General features: G+C 38.7%; 1 protein-coding gene across 1 annotated transcript in view; it reads left to right on the forward strand.

Annotated features, from left to right (window-relative positions):
* Positions 1 to 9950: 9950 nt before the first annotated feature.
* Positions 9951 to 26431, forward strand: part of LOC124545062 (very low-density lipoprotein receptor-like) — a 70608-nt gene continuing 54127 nt past the window's right edge. The window contains exon 1 of the mRNA XM_047123859.1: positions 9951 to 10071. Coding sequence (XP_046979815.1) covers positions 9990 to 10071 — 82 coding nt within the window. The 5' untranslated portion in view covers positions 9951 to 9989. The remainder of the gene's footprint in view (positions 10072 to 26431) is intronic.

The following is a 26431-nucleotide window of genomic DNA, read 5'->3' on the forward strand; positions in this document are numbered from 1 at the left end:
TTTAGTTAGTATTGAATATTTTGTAAAAGTTTTACAGCTTGTTATTTGAGAAGCTGTTTTCCACTTTACTTAAATATTCCTCTCATATTTTCTCATAATAGTTTCTCCGTACTTCTTGGAATCTCTTTAGATTTTCCAGTGACAACTTTCAATTTTTTTGTTCTGAATATTTACAAATGTCTGCTTGTGTCTCTGTATGTGCGGATGGATATGTGTGTGTGTGTGTGTGTGTGTGTGTGTGTGTGTGTGTGTGTGTGTGTGTGTGTGTGTGTACCTGTCCTGTTTTCCCCCTAAGATAAGTCTTTCCACTCCCGGGATTGGAATGACTCCTTACCCTCTCCCTTAAAACCCACATCCTTTCGTCTTTTCCTCTCCTTCCCTCTTTCCTGATGAATCAACCGTGGGTTGCAAAAGCTTGAATATATATATATATATATATATATATATATATATATATATATATATAATAGAGGGAAACATTCCACGTGGAAAAATATATCTAAAAACAAAGATGATGTGACTTACCAAATGAAAGTGCTGGCAGGTCGACAGACACACAAACAAACACAAACATACACACAAAATTCAAGCTTTCGCAACAAACTGTTGCCTCATCAGGAAAGAGGGAAGGAGAGAGAAAGACAAAAGGAAGTGGGTTTTAAGGGAGAGGGTAAGGAGTCATTCCAATCCCGGGAGCGGAAAGACTTACCTTAGGGGGAAAAAAAGGACGGGTATACACTCGCACACACACACGTATCCATCCACACATATACAGACACAAGCAGGCATATTTAAAGACAAACTCTTTGTCTTAGGGGGAAAAAAGGACGGGTATACACTCGCACACACACACATATCCATCCACACATATACAGACACAAGCAGACATATTTAAAGACAAAGAGTTTGGGCAGAGATGTCAGTCGAGGCAGAAGTGTAGAGGCAAAGAAGTTGTTGAAAGACAGGTGAGGTATGAGTGGCGGCAACTTGAAATTAGCGGAGATTGAGGCCTGGCGGATGACGAGAAGAGAGGATATACTGAAGGGCAAGTTCCCATCTCCGGAGTTCGGATAGGTTGGTGTTGGTGGGAAGTATCCAGATAACCCGGACGGTGTAACACTGTGCCAAGATGTGCTGGCCGTGCACCAAGGCATGTTTAGCCACAGGGTGATCCTCATTACCAACAAACACTGTCTGCCTGTGTCCATTCATGCGAATGGACAGTTTGTTGCTGGTCATTCCCACATAGAATGCATCACAGTGTAGGCAGGTCAGTTGGTAAATCACGTGGGTGCTTTCACACGTGGCTCTGCCTTTGATCGTGTACACCTTCCGGGTTACAGGACTGGAGTAGGTGGTGGTGGGAGGGTGCATGGGACAGGTTTTGCATCGGGGGCGGTTACAAGGATAGGAGCCAGAGGGTAGGGAAGGTGGTTTGGGGATTTCATAGGGATGAACTAACAGGTTACGATGGTTAGGTGGACGGCGGAAAGACACTCTTGGCGGAGTTGGGAGGATTTCATGAAGGATGGATCTCATTTCAGGGCAGGATTTGAGGAAGTCGCATCCCTGCTGGAGAGCCACATTCAGAGTCTGGTCCAGTCCCGGAAAGTATCCTGTCACAAGTGGGGCACTTTTGTGGTTCTTCTGTGGGGGATTCTGGGTTTGAGGGGACGAGGAAGTGGCTCTGGTTATTTGCTTCTGTACCAGGTCGGGAGGGTAGTTGCGGGATGCGAAAGCTGTTTTCAGGTTGTTGGTGTAATGATTCAGGGATTCTGGACTGGAGCAGATTCGTTTGCCATGAAAACCTAGGCTGTAGGGAAGGGACCGTTTGATGTGGAATGGGTGGCAGCTGTCATAATGGAGGTACTGTTGCTTGTTGGTGGGTTTGATGTGGACGGACGTGTGAAGTTGGCCATTGGACAGGTGGAGGTCAACGTCAAGGAAAGTGGCATGGGATTTGGAGTAGGACCAGGTGAATCTGATGGAACCAAAGGAGTGGAGGTTGGAGAGGAAATTCTGGAGTTCTTCTTCACTGTGAGTCCAGATCATGAAGATGTCATCAATAAATCTGTACCAAACTTTGGGTTGGCAGACTTGGGTAACCAAGAAGGCTTCCTCTAAGCGACCCATGAATAGGTTGGCGTACGAGGGGGCCATCCTGGTACCCATGGCTGTTCCCTTTAATTGTTGGTATGTCTGGCCTTCAAAAGTGAAGAAGTTGTGGGTCAGGATGAAGCTGGCTAAGGTAATGAGGAAAGAGGTTTTAGGTAGGGTGGCAGGTGATCGGCGTGAAAGGAAATGCTCCATCGCAGCGAGGCCCTGGACGTGCGGAATTTTTCGTGGCAAACAAATCTGCTCCAGTCCGGAATCCCTGAATCATTACACCAACAACCTGAAAACAGCTTTCGCATCCCGCAACTACCCTCCCGACCTGGTACAGAAGCAAATAACCAGAGCCACTTCCTCGTCCCCTCAAACCCAGAATCCCCCACAGAAGAACCACAAAAGTGCCCCACTTGTGACAGGATACTTTCCGGGACTGGATCAGACTCTGAATGTGGCTCTCCAGCAGGGATACGACTTCCTCAAATCCTGCCCTGAAATGAGATCCATCCTTCATGAAATCCTCCCCACTCCGCCAAGAGTGTCTTTCCGCCGTCCACCTAACCTTCGTAACCTGTTAGTTCATCCCTATGAAATCCCCAAACCACCTTCCCTACCCTCTGGCTCCTATCCTTTTAACCGCCCCCGATGCAAAACCTGTCCCATGCACCCTCCCACCACCACCTACTCCAGTCCTGTAACCCGGAAGGTGTACACGATCAAAGGCAGAGCCACGTGTGAAAGCACCCACGTGATTTACCAACTGACCTGCCTACACTGTGATGCATTCTATGTGGGAATGACCAGCAACAAACTGTCCATTCGCATGAATGGACACAGGCAGACAGTGTTTGTTGGTAATGAGGATCACCCTGTGGCTAAACATGCCTTGGTGCACAGCCAGCACATCTTGGCACAGTGTTACACCGTCCGGGTTATCTGGATACTTCCCACCAACACCAACCTATCCGAACTCCGGAGATGGGAACTTGCCCTTCAGTATATCCTCTCTTCTCGTTATCTGCCAGGCCTCAACCTCCGCTTATTTCAAGTTGGCACCGCTCATACCTCACCTCTCTTTCAACAACATCTTTGCCACTGTACTTCTGCCTCGACTGACATCTCTGCTGAAACTCTTTGCCTTTACAAATGTCTGCTTGTGTCTGTGTATGTGCGGTTGGATATGGGTGTGTGTGCGAGTGTATACCTGTCTTGTTTTCCCCCTAAGGTAAGTCTTTCCGCTCCCGGGATAGGAATGACTCCTTCCCTCTCCCTAAAACCCACATCCTTTCATCTTTCCCTCTCCTTCCCTCTTTCCTGACGAAGCAACCATGGGTTGCGAAAGCTTGAATTTTGTGTGTATGTTTGTGTTTGTTTGTGTGTCTATCAACGTACCAACACTTTCATTTGGTAAGTTACATCATCTTATAATAGAGGGAAACGTTCCACGTGGGAAATATATATATATAAGGTAAGTCTTTGGAATGTGTGTGTGTGTGTGTGTGTGTGTGTGTGTGTGTGTGTGTGTGTGTGGGCACGCGCGCGTGAGCACTCTGGGAAGTGGGGGGAGGAGGGCGCACAGGCAAGTAAGTTACTCTTAAAAATGGTATGCTTATTGATTTATTGATGAAGTACCAAACATGGTGTGTGTGTGTGTGTGTGTGTGTGTGTGTGTGTGTGTGTGTGTGTGGGTATGGGTGTGGGTGGGTGGGTTTTTTTTCCCCCCTCCCCAGTTTTACACTTGGAACATTTGTTACATTAACAGGTAAGTAAACAAAGATAGACAAAAAAAATTCTGTATCAACCAATTTCACTTTTGCCAGCTTTCTCAAAAATATTTGAAAAGGTTGTGTTCAAGCATCTCCTTAAGCACCCGACTGCAAATAATATATTGTCCAAGTCACATTTAGGATTTCTTAAGGGTTCTGATATAGAGAAAGCTATTCACACTTACAGTGAGAATGTATTTAATTCATTAGATAATAAATTAGAGGCTATTGGCATTTTCTGTGACCTATCAAAAGCCTTTGACTGTATGAACCACAGCATTCTCTTAAGTAAATTAGAATATTATGGTGTCACTGGCAATGCTGTGAAATGGTTTCAGTCTTATCTGTCTAACAGGAAATAAAGGATGTCATTGCAAAATACCTCTGCAGTAAGCAGTCTGTCTCATCTGACTAGGAATTAATTACATGTGGTGTTCCTCCAGGTTCCATCTTGGGTCCATCGCTTTCTTGCGTACATTAATGACCTCTCATCTGTTACATTGCCAGATGCTAAGTTTATTTTGTTTGCAGATGATACAAACACTGAAATAAGTAGCAAGTCAAGTACAGGTTTAGAAATAACTGCTAATCAAATTTTCACTGATATTAATAAGTGGTTTAAAGCTAATTCAGTGTCATTAAACATTGAGAAGACCCACTATATGCAGTTCAGAACCTGTGAGAGATTTCCTTCCAGTATGTGTTTAACGTATGAAGACATACAGATCAAAGAGGTTGACAGTGTTAAATTTCTGGGATTACAACTTGATAATAAATTCATTTGGGAAGGGCAGGATTGCTTAAGCACCTAAACAAGTCTGTATTTGCAGTGAGAATGGTGTCAGGTGTAGGAGATATAAATATAAAAAAACTTGCATACCTTGCTTACTTTCTTTCTATTATGTCACATAGGATCATATTCTGGGGCAACTCATCAAACGAAGCAAAAGTTTTTAGGGTGCAAAAGTGTGTGATAAGAATCATTTGTGGTGTAAATTCAAGATCATCATGTAGAAACCTGTTCAAGAAACTTTGTAGTCTAACCACTGCTTCTCACTATATTTATTCCTTAATGAAATTTGTTGCAAGTAATACATCACTCCTTCCAACCAATAGCCCAATACATAGTATCAATACTAGGAATAAGAATAATGTACATAAAGACCTAAAATCACTTACCTTGGTCCAAAAAGGCATCCATTATTCAGGAACACACATTTTAAATAAATTGCCAGAAACCATTAAAAACTTTGTTTCAGATAAAGCACAGTTTAAAGAGAGTTTGAAAGACTTTTTGATAGGCAACTCTTTCTACTCTGTAGATGAATATCTTAAGAGAGACTGTTAAGCCAGCTTAAGTAAAAATATCTGTCAGATTTCAGTTTTGACAGCACTTGGTCACAACAGTCAAGATTAGGTATTTTTTGTATGATAAATTTATTAATAGTGCATAACAATGTTTCATTCTGACAGCATGTTAATTCTGTAAATATTAGTTGTTCCAGTTTACTGCATTTTAGTCACCTATTTTGATAATCTCCTGACAAATGATTAGGGTTGTTGTTGTTGTGGTCTTCAGTCCTGAGACTGGTTTGATGCAGCTCTCCATGCTACTCTATCTTGTGCAAGCATTTTCATCTCCCAGTACCTACTGCAACCTACATCCTTCTGAATCTGCTTAGTGTATTCATCTCTTGGTCTCCCTCTACGATTTTTACCCTCCACGCTGCCCTCCAATACTAAATTGGTGAACCCTTGACGCCTCAGAACATGTCCTACCAACCGATCCCTTCTTCTGGTCAAGTTGTGCCACAAACTTCTCTTCTCCCCAATCCTATTCAATACTTCCTCATTAGTTACGTGATCTACCCATCTAATCTTCAGCATTCTTCTGTAGCACCACATTTCGAAAGCTTCTATTCTCTTCTTATCCAAACTATTTATCGTCCATGTTTCACTTCCATACATGGCTACACTCCATACGAATACTTCCAGAAATGACTTCCTGACACTTAAATCAATACTGGATGTTAACAAATTTCTCTTCTTCAGAAACGCTTTCCTTGCCATTGCCAGCCTACATTTTATATCCTCTCTACTTCGACCATCATCAGTTATTTTGCTCCCCAAATAGCAAAACTCCTTCACTACTTTAAGTGCCTCATTTCCTAATCTAATTCCCTCAGCATCACCCGACTTAATTAGACTACATTCCATTATCCTTGTTTTGCTTTTGTTGATATTCATCTTATATCCTCCTTTCAAGACACTGTCCATTCCATTCAACTGCTCTTCCAAGTCCTTTGCTGTCTCTGACAGAATTACAATGTCATCGGCGAACCTCAAAGTTTTTATTTCTTCTCCATGAATTTTAATACCTACTCCGAATTTTTCTTTTGTTTCCTTTACTGCTTGCTCAATATACAGATTGAACAACATCGGGGAGAGGCTACAACCCTGTCTTACTCCCTTCCCAACCACTGCTTCCCTTTCATGTCCCTCGACTCTTATAACTGCCATCTGGTTTCTGTACAAATTGTAAATAGCCTTTCGCTCCCTGTATTTTACCCCTGCCACCTTTAGAATTTGAAAGAGAGTATTCTAGTCAACATTGTCAAAAGCTTTCTCTAAGTCTACAAATGCTAGAAACGTAGGTTTGCCTTTCCTTAATCTTTCTTCTAAGATAAGTCGTAAGGTCAGTATTGCCTCACGTGTTCCAGTATTTCTACGGAATCCAAACTGATCTTCCCCGAGGTTGGCCTCTACAAGTTTTTCCATTCGTCTGTAAAGAATTCGTGTTAGTGTTTTGCAGCTGTGACTTATTAAGCTGATAGTTTGGTAATTTTCACATCTGTCAACACCTGCTTTCTTTGGGATTGGAATTATTATATTCTTCTTGAAGTCTGAGGGTATTGCGCCTGTTTCATACATCTTGCTCACCAGATGGTAGAGTTTTGTCAGGACTGGCTCTCCCACGGCCGTCAGTAGTTCCAATGGAATATTGTCTACTCCGGGGGCCTTGCTTCGACTCAGGTCTTTCAGTGCTCTGTCAAACCCTTCACGCAGTATCATATCTCCCATTTCATCTTCATCTACATCCTCTTCCATTTCCATAATATTGTCCTCAAGTACATCGCCCTTGTATAGACCCTCTACATACTCCTTCCACCTTTCTGCTTTCCCTTCTTTGCTTAGAACTGGGTTTCCATCTGAGCTCTTGATATTCATACAAGTCGTTCTCTTATCTCCAAAGGTCTCTTTAATTTTCCTGTAGGCGGTATCTATCTTACCCCTAGTGAGATAGGCCTCTACATCCTTACATTTGTCCTCTAGCCATCCCTGCTTAGCCATTTTGCACTTCCTGTCGATCTCATTTTTGAGACGTTTGTATTCCTTTTTGCCTGTTTCACTTACTGCATTTTTATATTTCCTCCTTTCATCAATTAAATTCAATATTTCTTCTGTTACCCAAGGATTTCTACTAGCCCTCGTCTTTTTACCTACTTGATCCTCTGCTGCCTTCACTACTTCATCCCTCAAAGCTACCCATTCTTCTTCTACTGTATTTATTTCCCCCATTCCTGTCAATTGCTCCCTTATGCTCTCCCTGAATCTCTGTACAACCTCCGGTTCTTTTAGTTTATCCAGGTCCCATCTCCTTAAATTCCCACCTTTTTGCAGCTTCTTCAGTTTTAATCTACAGGTCATAACCAATAGATTGTGGTCAGAGTCCACATCTGCCCCTGGAAATGTCTTACAATTTAAAACCTGGTTCCTAAATCTCTGTCTTACCATTATATAATCTATCTGATACCTTTTAGTATCTCCAGGGTTCTTCCATGTATACAACCTTCTTTCATGATTCTTAAACCAAGTGTTAGTTATGATTATGTTGTGCTCTGTGCAAAATTCTACCAGGCAGCTTCCTCTTTCATTTCTGTCCCCAAATCCATATTCACCTACTATGTTTCCTTCTCTCCCTTTTCCTACACTCGAATTCCAGTCACCCATGACTATTTAATTTTCGTCTCCCTTCACAATCTGAATAATTTCTTTTATTTCATCATACATTTCTTCAATTTCTTCGTCATCTGCAGAGCTAGTTGGCATATAAACTTGTACTACTGTAGTAGGTGTGGGCTTCGTATCTATCTTGGCCACAATAATGCGTTCACTATGCCGTTTGTAGTAGCTTACCCGCATTCCTATTTTCCTATTCATTATTAAACCTACTCCTGCATTACTCCTATTTGATTTTGTGTTTATAACCCTGTAGTCACCTGACCAGAAGTCTTGTTCCTCCTGCCACCAAACTTCACTAATTCCCACTATATCTAACTTCAACCTATCCATTTCCCTTTTTAAATTTTCTAACCTACCTGCCCGATTAAGGGATCTGACATTCCACACTCCGATCCGTAGAACTCCGGTTTTCTTTCTCCTGATAACGACATCCTCTTGAGTAGTCCCCGCCCGGAGATCTGAATGGGGGACTATTTTACCTCCGGAATATTTTACCCAAGAGGACGCCATCATCATGTAATCATACAGTAAAGCTGCATGCCCTTGGGAAAAATTACGGCTGTAGTTTCCCCTTGCTTTCAGCCGTTCGCAGTACCAGCACAGCAAGGCCGTTTTGGTTATTGTTACAAGGCCAGATCAGTCAATCATCCAGACTGTTGCCCTTGCAACTACTGAAAAGGCTGCTGCCCCTCTTCAGGAACCACACGTTTGTCTGGCCTCTCAACAGATACCCCTCCGTTGTGGTTGCACCTACGGTACGGCTATCTGTATCGCTGAGGCACGCAAGCCTCCCCACCAACGGCAAGGTCCATGGTTCATGGGGGGGGGGATGATTAGGGTATTAAGTATAAGTATTAAGTATAAGTATAAGTATTAAGTATAAAAACACAAAACATTTGAATATAATACTACATGATTAGGGTATTAAGTATTATATTCAAATGTTTTGTGTTTTTATGTTATGGCATGTTCCACACCCACGAGAATCTTCTCAATTTTTGGATCTATGGAATGCAAACTGAATCTAATCCACTCTAAGTATTAAACAATGGAAAATCCTTGATGGAATGTAACAATACCAGAGAAGGAAACTTGCTACTCTCCATATAGTGGAGATGCTGAGTCGTGACAGGCACAATAAAAAGATTCACACAATTAGAGCTTTCTGCCTTAGTTATAATCTAAGTATTACAAGTATAAGTGTGTGGAGGAGTTTGAAAATCCTTCAATACCTGGGAAAAGAAGAAGAAGAAGAAGAAGAAGAAGAAGAAGAAGGCATGGCCTTTGCCCATGCTAAAGAGTTTATTTAATATTTGCACTGACAAACAGGAAACATGATACGCATTAGTAGCTATGATTATGGGTTACGCAGACCAATTAATCAGCACAGCCCCCCTTAAAAAATCTGTATGACTATGGAGACAATACAAATAAACTACTAAAATAGAAAATGGAGTTTGTTGCCAGTGCTGCACTATATTTGAGGAGTTTGTCCATAAATTATTCTATCCTTCCGTGGTGCTGTTAGAGCCGTTTGCATTACGATCATGTACTATGCACTTCATATTGCATTTTAACCAACTATGAAAGTCTGCACATTAGTTTTGTAGTTATGACACTTGAACTATGGCTCTTTAAAGAATTTTGTGTAACAGAACACTGTGAACTTGATCTGATGGATGTAAATGAAAGAACCAGTAGAACATAATAAGAGTTTCAAGGATGTCAGGTAGCCTTGACCCCTCGTGCAACTCACAGTGGCAGATTACTTCTTCACAATATATGAAAGAGTGGGCAGGAGGAGATATGATTACAAAAAGGAATGACAAAGCATTCAATACCCTCCTGATAATGAGCTCATTTCGTAGGTTATTAAGTAATTCATTCATGCCACAAACATGACAACACTACCAATATTTAAGTCTTTTGTTACACAGTGGCCAACCACCATCTGGAATCTTGCAAGTCACTTGCCCTTGAAAGGAAACATGTATTAAAAAACGAACAATCATAGCAGCAACCTCTAATAAAAGTGGCTATGGCACAGCGACTTTCAGATGAGGTGCAGCAGACCTGGTTTGGAGAGCCTCCATGACACACACAATGTTGAATTTACTAGCTACTGTTTTCTGTGTGTATTTGGCACAATCTAGTGCCATTCTCACCAGCAGCTGTAAGTTTGACCACTAATTTGTTCCTAAGTTAAATGTACAATTGCTTCAGTTTGGTACTAAGAGGCTTTGGCTTTCATGTTTAGAATATCTGTTGTCTTCTTTACTGTGTTCATTAGTTATAAAAAGATTTTGTACAGTGTATTTTATTTTGTAGTCCTGCAATATCATAGGATACAAAAGTAGAATTTGTTGTTGGAGTTGAGTATAAATTTTGTGACTCCATATATATGTCTCAAGTATAGACAACATGTGTCTTCATATTATAGCTGTTCAGTGCTTCACATATGAAGCTGTATTGATTTTCAAGGGCACCAGGTAGCCCAGGGACAAGTAGTTAAATTGAAACATGTGAAGAGACACTAACTGCCCTGTAGTGGACATGTATGTCATTATTAACTGTACAGTTGTATAAATGTGAATTTGGAAAAAAAAATATTTTAAGAATGGTTCATCAAAGATTTGAAATCTGCAACAGTTTTTGAAATTTCTGTGCCACAGCAAATTATCTTCATGGGTTGAATCCAGATGTAAGTGGCATATAACAATAATAGTCATTGCAATTTATGACTGTGAAATCAGTACTACAACCATGTTGAACTCTTTCTGAAATAATTTAATCTTCAAAAGATTTGATTATTTCTTTTTGTGCAGTAAAAATGTTTTCTTTATATCTTGATAAACGACATATCACAAAGAAAATCCAGTAATGATGTAAGCCTTCATAGATTATAACTACTTCAACATTATAATTTTCAGATTATCAACTGTTTGCTGAAATAAATTTTTAGCCATCCATTGAGGAAAGATATTTTCTATATCTTGACAGGTGTAAACTTTTAAGTGATGTAGGACAACATGGTATTACCTTATGAATAGTGTGTTTGAAAGCATGATACCTGTTCCAAACTGCAGTAATTATGCACATCCTTCATATGTTTACTGCTTATAAAGCATCTCTATACTGTCAATGTTATATTTGTGGATACTATCTTCCAGTGGCTGCTTCTGCTCATCAATGTATAACTTGCTTCATGGCAAGATCTACAAAACACTCTGTCTTAATTAATGAAGAGAAAGATTGTTTCACAATTAAGTGATGACAGACTGATTTTAAGATTGAAAATGCACTTCTTTTTTGACATAGTTCCTTCTCAGTTCAAAGCACGCTGACCAACGCTATTCAACTGAGTAAACTTCACCACCAGTGTATGATTCTGAGGATGCCAAAATCGTTTGTGGCTACTGGGACCCTTTGTTGAGTTCAAAATGTTCTCTATTTTATTTTATTTTATTTTATTTGCACATCAAGTTCCATGTGACAAAATTGAGGAGCAAATCTCCAGGGTCATGGAACATGCCATACATGAAATTACAACATAAAAGTAATAACAAGTAAAAATAAAATGTTTATGAACACAAAAAAAGTCAATCCATAAGTTTAAGTAAGTGCTATCAACAATACAACAAGAGTCAGCTTAATTTTTCAAGGAACTCTTCGACAGAATAGAAGGAGCGATCCATGAGGAAATGCTTCAGTTCTGATTTGAAAGCGTGTGGATTATTATTCTTGGGAATAAGCTAATATTGTTAACAAGGAATGACAGTAAGGAATGTATATATATTGAGAGGCCAATGTCAAAATACCCAGACTAGTGAACAGGGGTCAACAAGAGTTTTGTGAACTTACACCATTTATTGCCCGAACCACCCATTTCTGAGGCAAAAATATCCTTTTAGAATGGGAAGAGTTACCCCAAAATATAATACCATATGACATAAGTGAATAAAATAAGCAAAGTAGAGTAATTTTCATGCCGAATGATCACTCACTTCAACCACCGTTCAGATAGTAAAAATGGCAGCATTAAGTCTTTGAACAAGATCCTGAATGTGGACTTTCCACAACAGTTTACTATTTATGTGAACACCTAGAAATTTGAACTGTTTAGTTACACTAATCATATGCCCATTCTGTGAAATTAAAATGTCAGGTTTTGTTGAATTGTGTGTTAGAAACTGTAAAAACTGAGTCTTACTGTGATTTAACATTAGTTTATTTTTTACTAGCCATGAACTTGTTTAACCCATCCAGTACCTCACAGAGAAAAGAGAATATAGCATTTTCAGTTGTTAAATGACTTCTAAAGCCGAACTGTACATAAAATGAACAATTATCCTTACATACACAACCTTTTCAATAACTTTAGTAGACACTGATGGCATAGAAATACGACTAAAATTGTCTACATTATTCTTTTATCCCTTTTTATAAAGAGTCTTTACTACTGAGTACTTTAATTGTTTAGGAAACTGACCACTCCCAAAGGAAAAATTACAAATATGGCTAAATACAGCACACTACTTTAATATTCTGCTAGGCACTCGATTATATTCATGAGAGTCCTTAGTCTTCAGTGATTTAATTATAGACTAACTCTCTCCCTTCTTGGTATCACAGCGGAGTGTTTCAGACATCAATCTTGGGCAGGCATTTGCCAAGAAAGTTATATGATTGCGTGTAGAAACTAAATTTTTATTTAATTCACTAGAAATGCTCAGACAATGATTGTTAAATATTGTACATATATCTGGTTTATCAGTAACAGAAATATTTTTCCTATGAACTGACTTTATATCGTCAACCTTGTGCTGCTGACCAGACACATCTTTCACAGCTGACCATATGGTTTTAATTTTATCCTGTGAATTAGCTATTCTATTTTCATAGCACATACTCTTTGGCTTCCTAATAACATTTTAAGCTGTCAGACGGTCCATAAGTGAAAATTATCAATATACCGTAGTATTACGCGCAACTGAGGAGGACAGGACCACAAAAGTTGAAGATGAACATTTTAAGCACTTTACAATACTGTTTGTAATGGGCTACTGTAGCTTGATTGTGTCTACTTCTAACATTTTGATATAATTCCTCCTCTGTTCTACGTGGTATCCCTATCCCACTTGTCAGCCACCCAGGCTGCCTATTACTGCTAGTATCCCATTCAGGATGTTCTAATGGAAAGCAACTCTCAAAGAGCATGAGAAATATGTTAAGGAAAGTATTATGTTTATCATCTATGTTATTGGCACCATAAACATCCTGCCACTCTTGTTCCTTGACAAGGTTTAAAAAACTCTCTGTTGCTGTTGGATTAACTTTCCTACATAGTTTGTAATTATATGTTACATTTGTTTGAGTACAAAAGCCTTTTAGTGTTAATAAAATTTGTGCATCATGGTCTGAAAGGCCATTCACCATTGTACTAACAGAATGCCCATCTAGTAATGAAGAATGAATAAAAATATTATCTGCAGCTGTGCTGCTGTTCCCCTGCACCCTAGTTGGAAAAAATGCATCAGATCATATGAATTTAGGAGATCTACCAACATCCTTTTTCTTGCACCATCATATACAAAATTTATATTGAAGTCATCACATATAACTAATTTCTGGTACTTCCTACAAAGTGAATCAAGAACCCTCTCTAGCTTGAGCAGAAGTGCGCTGAAGTCAGAGGTGGGGGACCTATAAACAACAACAATTAGAAGTTTAGTTTCACTAAATTCAACTACCCCTGCACAACATTCTAATATCTGTTCATTGCAGTACCGTGATACATCTATTGAGTCAAATGGAATAGTGTTTTTTACATACATAGCCACTCCCCCTACCAGCAAGGAACTCCATGTTAAACAGCCAGCTAATCTGTATCCTGGTAAAGGAAGCCTGTGAATTGTCAAATTTTGTAAGTGGTGCTCTGACATGCCAAAAATTTTAGAGCCAACATATGTAAACAGCTCATGAACTTTATCTCTAATACCTGTTACATTTTGATGACATATGCTAATTCCTTCTCTCATTGGAAACATGACATCCTCCAAAGGCGACCCCTTAGTTAGAGGGACTTCCTTTAAGCAGCGATTCCTATCAGCTGGCTTCAATCTAAAAAAGGTGCAGCTCTAACACCAACTACTACAGTAATTTTTCCATGAGTGATCCCACCACCACCCACTATACTGTCACCTATAAGCTTTGCCAGCCTCCCCTTCCCATACCTATTGAGGTGCAAGCCATGTCTAGTGAAACCCAGCTACTGATGGACCCAGCTGGCACCATTGAAATGTGACCCATATCCTCTGCCTTCAGCTCCCTCTCCAGCACCATGTTAATGGGGCTAACACCAGCATTAAGAAAAGGCCGATCATGAAACTGAAACAGCTGCATGAAATGCACATTAGTGCCACCAGTTTGAGTAGCTACCTTTACCAGGTCACCACCTACATCATATTCCCCATACCAGTTATCCTCCAATAATAAATTTGTTTATTTATGAGAATAGGCAGTACTAGGACTTGAAGCAAATCCAGAGAACAGCACAATTTTGCAGTCCAGGCTTCCTCTCTCAAACTTGATTATCTAGTTTGTATAAAAGACTTGAGTAGTATTTTCCAGTTATTGTTTCACCCTTCGTGAGTTAATCAAAAAGAAATATTCCTTTTGAAGATGATTTTGTCATTTTTTATGGTTCCATACATCAATAGTAAGAAGGAACCCTTAGAGGATCACTTTGTTGTCTATCTGACTATTAAAAACCCATTTTCTCATCAACGGGTAGATATATCATGTTGAAATTTATGTCACATATTAGGGTTTAGCAGTGTAAAAAATTGAAGCTGCTAAGTCAATGAAATCAAAAGATATGGCCATATTTTGATACTCTCAAACTCATTCATCAAGACCTGTAGTGTACTTCCCATTGGCCTAGAATCATGACATTTGGCAAGAAGAAAGGTCCCACATACAAGTAAAGGGAAAAATTCTAAATTGTTAATTTGTAATTATATCATACAAAAAAATTGTTTTTTGGCAATTTGTTATACAACTGTCTCTCTCTCTCTCTCTCTCTCTCTCTCTCTCTCTCTCTCTCTCTCTCCATCAATCTGTTAAGATGCCTTTTTCTTATGAATTGGTAGATATATCACGTTGGAATTTATGTCACATATATAGGTCTGTGGCCTCCTTGTGGTTAAGGTTTTAAGGCAATGCAATCAAAAGATATGGACATTTATGTTAAATAATATTATATTTGCAAACTCGCTTATTAAAACCTGTAGGGTACACCCCGTTGACCTGTTAATCATGAAATTTGGCAAAAAGCAAGGTTTCAGAGTACAAGTAAAAGGGAAACATTAGAAAATGGTTAATTTGTAATTATATCACACAAAAAATATTTCTTTTGTCATTTGTTACTCGACTTCAAAAATTAAAACATTCTCAAACACCTTGGAATTCCTGGGACTGATGTCTTGCCAGTATCAATGTTGACAAAAGGCAAAAATTATCAACGTTCTTGATTTCTAGGATGCATGAACTGTCTATATACACAAATGGAACTTTCACGGTGCAAGTCCTACATGCACCTGGCCATTTTTTGTTGCAGAACTACTATCTTCCCCTCACTCACTTTCTGCTTTAGTTTCTGTTTTGTTACTTAAGTGATGTGGTGGATCTCTACATTTTGACCATAGTAACAATGGATCTACACGAATTTCATGAACTGACACTGCAGATCACTCCAAGCAGGAGTTTCTGTATCAAAAATATTCTTGATGGTTGTCTCAGTATATAACGCTGTATGAGGTAACAGAGTGGAAGTAATCAAAGTACACTGTCCTTTGCGTTTCAGTGTCAGAGGTAGTGGAGATCATTCTTAAAGTTAAGATATCAGCATTCAGTTCCTGCACAAGATCTTGAATGTGATACTTCTGTCCACCCTCAGTCCTAACAATTTGAAATGGTTAACTTCTCTGACTATGTAACCACTTCTGGACAGTAAAATTTCACTTTTAAAAGTTCAGTGCCCAAAACTGTATGAATTGTGTTTTGTTATAGTTAATTGTTAATCTGTTCCCTGAAGGCATATGCTGATGTTACTGATCACCCTATTAGCTGTGTCATTTAACTGCATTCTACATCTTCTATAATAACACTTTTTTCATCTGCAAAAAGAACAATTTTTGTGTCAGTTATCATGTTTAGTGGCAGGTTGTTGATCTACACCAAGAAAAGCAATGTATCCAGAAGAGAACCCTGTGACACCCATCACTTTACATGACCCCCGTCAGCTTCAAACCTCTTATCTGTCTGTGGGCACTGGAGGACAGCCTTCTGCTTCGTGGTTCTAAGATATGAAGCAAACTATTGTTGAGCTTCTTCCCTAAATCCATAATTTTCCACGTTACACAAAAGCATGCACTGTCCACACAATCAAATTTTCTTGTTATATCAAAGAAAACGCCTGCTGTCCTCAACCCATCATCATCTCCTGCTAGTTTCTCACATATAAAATAGTAAATAGCATATTCTGTGGTTACTCCCTCCTCAAGCAAAACTGAGTTGGGAAGCTAATTATGTGTACTGAGGTGTGTGACTACTATCTTATACCTTCCTTCTGCAAATTTTTTTTGAAAATACTGATAATAAAGAAATTTGGCAGTAATTGTATATGTTATCTCTTTCACCCTTTTTATAATGTAGTTTCAGTTATGATTATTTCAATCTGTTGAGAAACTGATAACATCTGAAAGACTCATTGCAAAGGGACTAAATATAGAACTAATGTATGGTGCATTGGTCTTCATAATCCTGCTTGAAATATAATCATACCCGTGGAAGTCATTACTCTTTAATAAAATAATAACTGATTCAGTTTCATCTTTGCTTGTTCCCTGTAGCTCCACATGATATAATTGTCATGGAGCACTTGCTTTCAGGAGTTTTACATTTTTACCTGTACCAATAAAATTCTGATTTACCTTTCCGACTATTGACAAGAGGAGAAGGGTTTAATATGTTGAGCAATCATATTCTGCCTGATACCTTCTTCACAATTTACCACATAGTTTTAATTTTGTTCTGAGAGCTTTCTATTATCTTAGTGCAATACAATGTTTTAGCCTGTCTGATGACATTCCACAAACTTTGCTGTATTGTCTACAGTAAAATTCTTTTACCAACCTCTTCATATTGTGATAAAGCTCTCACTTTCTCCTACATTATATTCTAATGCCATTAGTTATCCAAATTGGTTGCTTATAAGTATTGCTCACGTGCCTGCACTTTTTATCAGGAATGAGCTATTAAAGAAAGTGATGAAGGTTTGAAGTAACGTATATTTGCCATTCTAGTCATTTGTATTGTCAACATTTTGCCAAGTTAGGCCTTCAGTGTTGTCTTTAAATGACTGCACTGCAGTTAGACTCATGTTCCTAAATCTTTTGTTTACAACTTTGGGTTATGACTCTGCCTTGCCTCCTTCCATTATTATTGTCTGTGCATCATGGTTTTACAGTCTGTACCACCATTTCTCAAACTATGACCATAAATTAGAGAACAATCTATGAAGATATTGTCTATGATAGCTGCTGTTTCCCTAAACTCTAGTTGGAAAGTATACTGCCCCTGCCAGATTGTGAGATTAAAGTAAATCCATAACTGGAGAATCAATGAGAAAATTAATATTGAAATCCTCACACAAAATCAATACATGTTTCATAAGAACCAAGCCTAGCACAGCATCAAGTCTAGAGAGGAAAAACCCTGCAGTCTGATCTGGGGGATTTGTATCGATCTATAATGAAAAGTTTTTTTCCCCCTGAAAATTCAAACTCTCCTGCACAATCTTCAAATATTTGGCCTTTGCACGTTTTGACATATCAACTCTTGAATGAGACATTACATTTGGCATAGATGGCCACTCCTTCCTTCTACAATGAACTTGTCACATGTATTTTAGACAAGACAAACCACTCCAAGGGAAGCCTCAGTATTTCTTTACTACGTAAATGATGCTCTGAGATGCATAAAATGGCAGTGTCAAGATGTATTAGCAAATTCATCTACTTTGCCTTTAATTGCCCTAATACTTTTATGAAATAAAACTAGTGGACCTTCTGATCTGGATTTCCCATTTATTATACTATATTTTGGCATCAAACGACCCTTCCTCAAGCAGGAATACCTCCTAGCTCACTTTGTCCTATAAAGGGCTAGCCCTTCCACATGTTATCACTGAAATTTGGTCTTGAGTGATGCTACATTTACCTACTATCTTGTTAATTATAAGCTTCCACAACCATCCCTTCCCAATTCTATTTAGGTTCTGGTCATGTTAATATAGCCAGACCTATGCCTGCTCTCATCTGGAACCACCAAAATATATGCTTTGTCAACAATCATCAGTGACCTCTCAAGTCCCATATTAACTCACCTCATAGAACTGATAGCTACTCAAACTGGTGGCATTGATGTGCACTTCGTGCAACTGTTTCAGCATCATGATTGGCCTCACCTTAATGCTGCTGTTAGGCGTGTTACCATAAGGCTCGAGAAGGCACTGATGGCAGAGGCCATTGCTCACATTGCAGTGGTGCAAGTTGAGTCTGTCAATAGGCCGGGTTTTGCTAGGCATGGCCTGCACCTTGATAGGTTTGGGAAGGGGAGGCTGGCAAAGCTTATAGGTGACAGTGTACTGGGTGATGGTGGGATCACTCATGGAAAAATTACTGTAGTAGTTGGTGTTAGAACTACACCTTTCTTAGATTGAAGTCAGCTGATAGGTATCGCTGCTTAAAGGAAGTCCCTGTAACAAAAGGAATCAACTTCAGAGGTGGTCAGATATCCGAGTAGAGAAGGAATTAGCATATTTCATGAAAATATAAGAGGTAGTAGAGATAAAGTTTGTGAACTTCTTATAGATCTTGACTCTGATATTATTGGTATATTGGAGCACCACTTATATAATTTGACAATTCAGAAACTTTGTTTACCAGAAACAGATTAGCTGGCTGTTTTACAAGGAGTTCTTTATAGAGTGGTGGACTGGCTATATATGTAAAATACAGTATTCCATTTGATTCCATGGACGTATCATGGCACTGCATTGAACAGGTTTTTGAATGTTGTGCAGGGGCAGTTGAATTTAGTGAAACTAAACTTCTAATTGTTGTTGTTTATAGGTCCCCCACCTCTGACTTCAGCGTACTTCTACTCAAGCTAGAGAGGGTTCTTGATTCACTTTGTAGGAAGTACCAGAAATTAGTTATATGTGATGACTTCAATATAAATTTTGTATATGATGGTGCAAGAAAAAGGATGTTGGTAGATCTCCTAAATTCATATGATCTGATGCATTTTTTCCAACTAGGGTGCAGGGGAACAGCAGCACAGCTGCAGATAATATTTTTATTCATTCTTCATTACTAGATGGGCATTCTGTTAGTACAATGGCGAATGGCCTTTCAGACCATGATGCACAAATTTTATTAACACTAAAAGGCTTTTGTACTCAAACAAATGTAACATATAATTACAAACTATGTAGGAAAGTTAATCCAACAGCAACAGAGAGTTTTTTAAACCTTGCCAAGGAACAAGAATGGCAGGATGTTTATAGTGCCAATAACATAGATTGTAAATATAATACTTTCCTTAACACATTTCTCATGCTCATTGAGAGTTGCTTTCCATTAGAACATCCAGAATGGGATACTAGCAACAATAGGCAGCCTAGGTGGCTGACAAGTGGGATAGGGATATTACGTAGAGCAAAGCAGGAATTATATCAAAATGCTAGAAGGAGTCACAATCAAGCTACAGTAGCCCATTACAAACAGTATTGTAAAGTGCTTAAAAATGTTATGAGGAAGGCAAAGAGCATGTGTTATGCAAATAGAATAGCTAATTCACAGGAAAAAATTGAAACCATATGTTCAGTTGTGAAGGAGGAGTCTGGTCAGCAGCACAAGGTTGACGACATAAAGTCAGTTCCTAGTAAAAATACTTCTGTCACTGATAAGATTTCACTAAGGAAGACACCATGGTTATGTGGGTGGGCCAGGTAATACTATTGACAGGGATCCTGGGTACAGTATAGAGTGTTAACTGGCAAAGATTGCATCAGCATCAAAGCATACTCTCGAGTTTGTATCTGTTCTTGGGGACCACTTCATTTGAACTCTTCTGTCAAGAGAGTTAATTTGGAGTTGGAACGGCTGCTTATGCCGGGAGCAGGGTCACACATTGGTGTGGTTCCTGTTGATTCTCTCAGTAGGTGGGATTATACTAGGCATGGCCTTCACCTCAACAGGAAAGGGAAGGGTAAACTGGCTGGGAAAAATAGCAGGAAAGTTAAAGGGAGGAGGCACTGTCATGAGTGATAAAATACCTGTGGTTATAGGGTTCAGAAAAGACCCTTTTTTAGGGTAAGGAGGACACAAAGAAACCAAATTTTAAGAGAGGTTAGGATTGAGACAAACCTTCAGTTTGAGAAAGAAACCAAAAAATATAATTCTAGCTTATTACATCAGCATAACCAGCTGTTGGTTAACAGTTTTCAACAATCAGCAGAAATTTCGACTCTACCCGATTTTAACTCAGTCAATGTGAAATGTCAGCTATCTCTGTTGCATCAAAATATTTGAGGGCTGAGAAATAAAATTAATGAATTAATTATCTGCATAGCTGAATTAGAGTCCTCAAGCCCAGCTGACATAATCTGCCTCTTTGAACATCATGTGACACCTGGTATAGGATTTCCAAGTGTTACAGGATTTAGGTTACCATCTCACTTTTGTAGAACAGAAATGGAGAAAGGAGGAGTTGCCACATTCATCAGGAACCATCATAAATTTAAGAACATAGACATTCATAAATTTTGCCTAGAACAGCATGTGGAAGCATGTGCAACAGAAGTAGACTTTAACCAAAAATCCTTCATAATATTGAGTGTATATCGAACACCTGCAGGTAACTTTAATCTGTTCATAAACCACCTTGAAGCTGCACGGCTCATTTAACAACCAAGAACAAAGAAATAGTGGTTGCTGGTGACTTCAGTGTAGATTTCCTTAAAGACTCCCCCAATAAGAACTTTTGTGAGTTAGTAACACTATCATTCAACTTAATTCCCACAGTAAAGTTCCCCACTAGGGTAGCCAATTGCTCACAAACAGCCACTGATAATATCTTTACAGAAAAGTCCAATGAACAAAATTATATTACAAAACCAATAGTCAATGGCCTCTCAGACTATCGCATACAGTTCCTTCTGTTAAATGCTAATACTGAACGGGATATAAAATTGTTCAATCTGAACTCAAGAGGGTAATCAATAAGCCAAAAACTGATTGTTTTAGAACACTCCTCAGAGACATTCACTGTAGTGATGTTTACAGTGCTCATGGCTTTAATGAAAAATATAACACTTTTGCTAAAAAAGTGCTTACCTTATTTGAACACTGTTTTCCCCCAAAACTAATCAAGGTTATACAGCAAAGCCATGGTTTACTCAAGGAATAGAGGTATCTTGTAAAACAAAAAGAAAACTGTATCTGTCAATCTGAATGTCAATCTGAAACAGTTCTGATGTTGATGCTATAGCACATTACAAGAAATACTGCAAAATATTAAAGACTGTAATACGGACATCAAAGCAAATATATTACAAGGAAAAGATAGTCACATCAGATAACAAAATAAAGACAATATGGGATATAGTGAAGGAGAAGACCGGTAGAACCAGACATGAAGAGGGACAAATAGCATTAAGAGTAAATGATGCATTGGTGACAGATGTGTATAGTGTTGCAGAACTTTTTAACAAACATTTTATAACTGTTACTGAAAAGATGGGGTTGTCAGGTTCTGTAGATGCTGCTATAGAATACCTCAGACCAGACATTTCAAGTAACTTCCATAATATGAATTTGACGCTCACCACTGCAGCAGAAGTAATGTCCATCATAAAATCTTTAAAATCAAAAACATCTAGTGAGTATGATGAAATATCAACAAAGTTAATTAAAGAATGTGATTCTGAGTTAAGTAATATATTAAGCTATCTGTGTAACCAGTCATTTATCAGTGGAATATTTCCTGAATGGTTGAAATATGCTGAAGTTAAGCTACGGTTTAAGAAGAGAGATAAAGAAACAGCATCAAATTTCTGTCCAGTTTCACTTTTTCCAGCATTTTCAAAAATTTTAGGAAAGATAATGTACAATTGGCTTTATAACCATCTTATCACAAATAACATACTGTCAAAATCACAGTTGGGATTTCTAAAGGGTTCTGATATTGAGAAGGCTATCTACATCACAGTGAAAGTGTACTTAATTCATTAGACAAAAAAATTGCAGGCAACTGATATATTTTGTGATCTGTCAAAGGCATTTGACCGTGTAAATCACAATATCCTTTTAAGTAAATTCGAATATTATGGTGTAACAGGAAATGCTGCAAAATGGTTCAAATCTTATATCTCTCGCAGGAAACAAAGGATGTTATTAGGTAAGAGACATGTATTAAGCTATCAGGCATCATCCAACTGGGAATTAATTGCATGTGGGGTCTCACAAGGTTCCATCTTAGGGCCCTTACTTTATCTTGTGTATATCAATGACCTTTCATCAGTAACATTACCAGGTGCCAAGTTTGTTTTGTTTGCCGATGATGCAAACATTGCAATAAATAGCAAATCAAGTGTAGTCTTAGGAAGATCAGCTAATAAAATATTTGTGAACATTAATCACTGGTTTCTAGCCAATTCTTTGTCACTAAACTTTGAAAAAACACACTACATGCAGTTCAGAACTTGTAAGGAGTGTCCCACGAGTATATGCCTAACATATGATGACAAGAAGATAGAAGGAGGGGATAGTGTTAAATTCTTGGGATTACAGCTTGATAATAAATTCTATTGGGAGGAGCACACCACAGAACTGCTGAAGCATCTTAACAAATTTCTATTCACAATATGAATTGTGTCAGGCATAGGGGATATAAAAATAAAAAAGCTGGCATACTATGCTTACTGTCATTTCATAATGTCATATGGGATTATTTTTTAGGGTAATTCATCAAGCCAAGCTAAAGTTTTCCAGGCACAAAAATGTGAAATAAGAGTTATATGTGGTGTGAACTCAAGAACATCCTGCAGAAGCCTGTTTAGGGAACTAGCGATACTAACTACTGCTTCCCAATATATTTATGCCTTAATGAAATTTGTCATTAAAAATATATCACTTTTTCAAACCAACAGCTCAATTCATGGAATCAATACTAGAAATAAGAATAATATTCACAAGGATTTAAAGTTACATATTCTTGTACAAAAAGGTGTGCAATCCCTACCCTCTGGCTCCTACCCTTGTAACCGCCCCCGATGTAAAACCTGTACCATGCACCCTCCCACCACCACCTACTCCAGTCCTGTAACCCGGAAGATGTACACGATCAAAGGCAGAGCCACATGTGAAAGCACCCACGTGATTTGCCAACTGACCTGCCTACACTGTGAAGCTTTCTATGTGGGAATGACAAGCAACAAACTGTCCATTCGCATGAATGGACACAGGCAGACAGTGTTTGTTGGTAATGAGGATCACCCTGTGGCTAAACATGCCTTGGTGCACGGCCAGCACATCTTGGCACAGTGTTACACCGTCCGGGTTATCTGGATACTTCCCACTAACACCAACCTGTCAGAACTCCGGAGATGGGAACTTGCCCTTCAGTATATCCTCTCTTCTCGTTATCCGCCAGGCCTCAATCTACGCTAATTTCAATTTGCCGCCGCTCATACCTCACCTGTCTTTCAACAACATCTTTGCCTCTTTACTTCCGCCCGACTGACATCTCTGCCCAAACTCTTTGCCTTTACAAATGTCTGCTTGTGTCTGTGTATGTGCGGATGGATATGTGTGTGTGTGTGTGTGTGTGTGTGTATGTGTGTGTGTGTGTGTGTGTGTGTGTCCGAGTGTATACCTGTCCTTTTTTGCCCCCTAAGGTAAGTCTTTCCGCTCCCGGGATTGGAATGACTCCTTACCCTCTCCCTTAAAACCCACATCCTTTCGTCTTTCCCTCTCCTTCCCCCTTTCCTGATGAGGCAACAGTTTGTTGCGAAAGCTTGAATTTCGTGTGTATGTTTGTGTTTGTTTGTGTGTCTATCAACCTGCCAGCACTTTCGTTCGGTAAGTCACATCATCTGTGTTTTTAGATATATTTTTCCCACGTGGAATGTTTCCCTCTATTATATTCAATCATTAATTTGAACCCAACAATTACGTTTGTTATTGTCACTGTTGCATTTCGAAATCTTTCCTGTCATCTTATTTTCTCTTTCTTTTTTTGCAAGTAGTTTCACTTTGTATTCACCTTCTCCTCTTTACCGAATCTACCATACAATTTTATCCCACCTATATATACTCAATAATACGTAACCCACTTCCAAACCATAACCAAAAAAAATTTTTTTTCCTGCTTTCAACAATACTGCTGCTACAAAATCCACCGTTTCCAGTTCACAAACAGTTCCTTTCAGCTATTAAACAGTCATTTCGGCCAGTTCCAATAACTTTCGCTTTTTTTCCATTTCCGTTTTTCCTACGTCACTGATCTTTTTTACCCGCTTCCCACAGGTTTTAACGTCATTAGTTCTTCATCAGACAATTGTTAGCCTTTTTCAAAATCTGCGACCACAAAACCATTACATTTACACACAGTTTTTTCTAAATATTCCTGGCTGTAATCCTTCTTTCTATCAGTCCCTATACCAGTTCCAAACTGAACTATCCATTGCCCTCACCCACCTAATCCTTCACCTACACATCAACTCAGCCAATGAACACACCCGTCAACTCCTATCCTTAATAAAAATCCTCAATCCTTCCTCTCCCACATCCACACCGGCTGTTCAGAGCATCCTCCTACAGGCCAATCGCAAATTAGAACAGCATGCCACCATCCACCTCAAAAAACTATCCAATCTTCTGGTTTCCCACCTCCGGAAAGGCAACTCACTCACCCTTCACAACCTTTCCAGCAAACCTCAACCTCCTCTCATTGCACACAGACCCAGTCTCTCCCATCTACTCAATCTCCCACTTCCAGCTCCACTCCCCCCAAAACCTCAAAATTCCAATCAACACAATCTGGAACCACAACACCCTAATTCAGTAGTTAACCTTTCCTCCAAACCTCTCTCCCAATCCGAAACCTCTGTCCTATCCAAAGGCCTCACCTTCAGCCCCACTCCCAGATTCAACCAAACAGCCCTTGTCAAAGATTTACTGTCCTACACCCGTACTCTCTGCTGGAAATATCACTTTGCCACGAAGAAAAATGAACCTAATCCTACTCCTAATGGTCCATGTGATTCCATATGTGCACACCTCTCTAGTTAGTAGGTACAATAAAACCTTATTGAATTTTGTTAAGTAGGATTAATATCTAATGCAATTATCAAACAGAGTCAATGGTGTAGCTTCTTGTCATATGAAATATAGAAGTAAAAACTTTGAAGTTAAGATCGGCCACTCTAACTTAATTTTTTTGATGATTGGTTTCAGCAATCTAAGTTGTCATCATCGGATCTATAAAACAAATAGTTCTAAATTATAATCATGCTGAGGTCAGATATAATAGAGAGTGGTACATATTTACATAACATGGAAATATACAACATGCCTTATGCAAATATGCCTCAACGAATCTCGAGCATTTGTACAACATATCATGTCATTCCAGGAACATGAAGAATGTGATACATCAGCAGGTCAAGAGTAAAACAAAGTTTACATAAAATGTTACACATTGTGCGCTGACTACACAAGCTCATGTTCATACAACAGATAAATGAAGACTGAGATTCAGAAGTCAACAACACAGATATTACGAACTGCCATCAGTTGGCACTGTAGTAGTGAATAGACGGGAATACATCGTAACATATAAAGCATAATGGAGACATTACATCCCAGGAATATACCAACAAATGCAATGCACACATTTTTGTATGTAATTATATAATGCAAGTTATCTAAATCAGAATATATTGGAATAACAAACTTTCTTTTTTCAGAAACCATTATTATTATTATTTATTTTATGGCCTTCATTGGACCACTATAGTCAAAAATACAAAGTTGTTACACAGGGATACAATTGGGCTCAACAATAACCATTTATAAACCATAATAAAAATTAGTAAAACTTTTTTAATAGAATTAAAATCTTATAAAATTATAAAAGAAAGTGTTGTATTTCAATTTTACTAACTTTCTGCATATATAGTCAGACCATTTATTAGACAAGTACAGTGGAGAAAATATATTATCAGAATTGGTCACTTAGGAATCATGAGAATAAGGTTAGAATAATTATCACATGCACAGAGGCATTCAGTAAATGATTCTTCCTGTGCTCCATATGTGAATGGAACAAGAAGAACCCTAATAACTATTACAACGGGACATACCCTCTGCCATGCATCTCATGGTAGTTTGCAGTATAGATGT

Source organism: Schistocerca americana, chromosome 8 (genome assembly GCF_021461395.2).
Source record: "Schistocerca americana isolate TAMUIC-IGC-003095 chromosome 8, iqSchAmer2.1, whole genome shotgun sequence".
Classification (NCBI taxonomy): domain Eukaryota; kingdom Metazoa; phylum Arthropoda; class Insecta; order Orthoptera; family Acrididae; genus Schistocerca; species Schistocerca americana.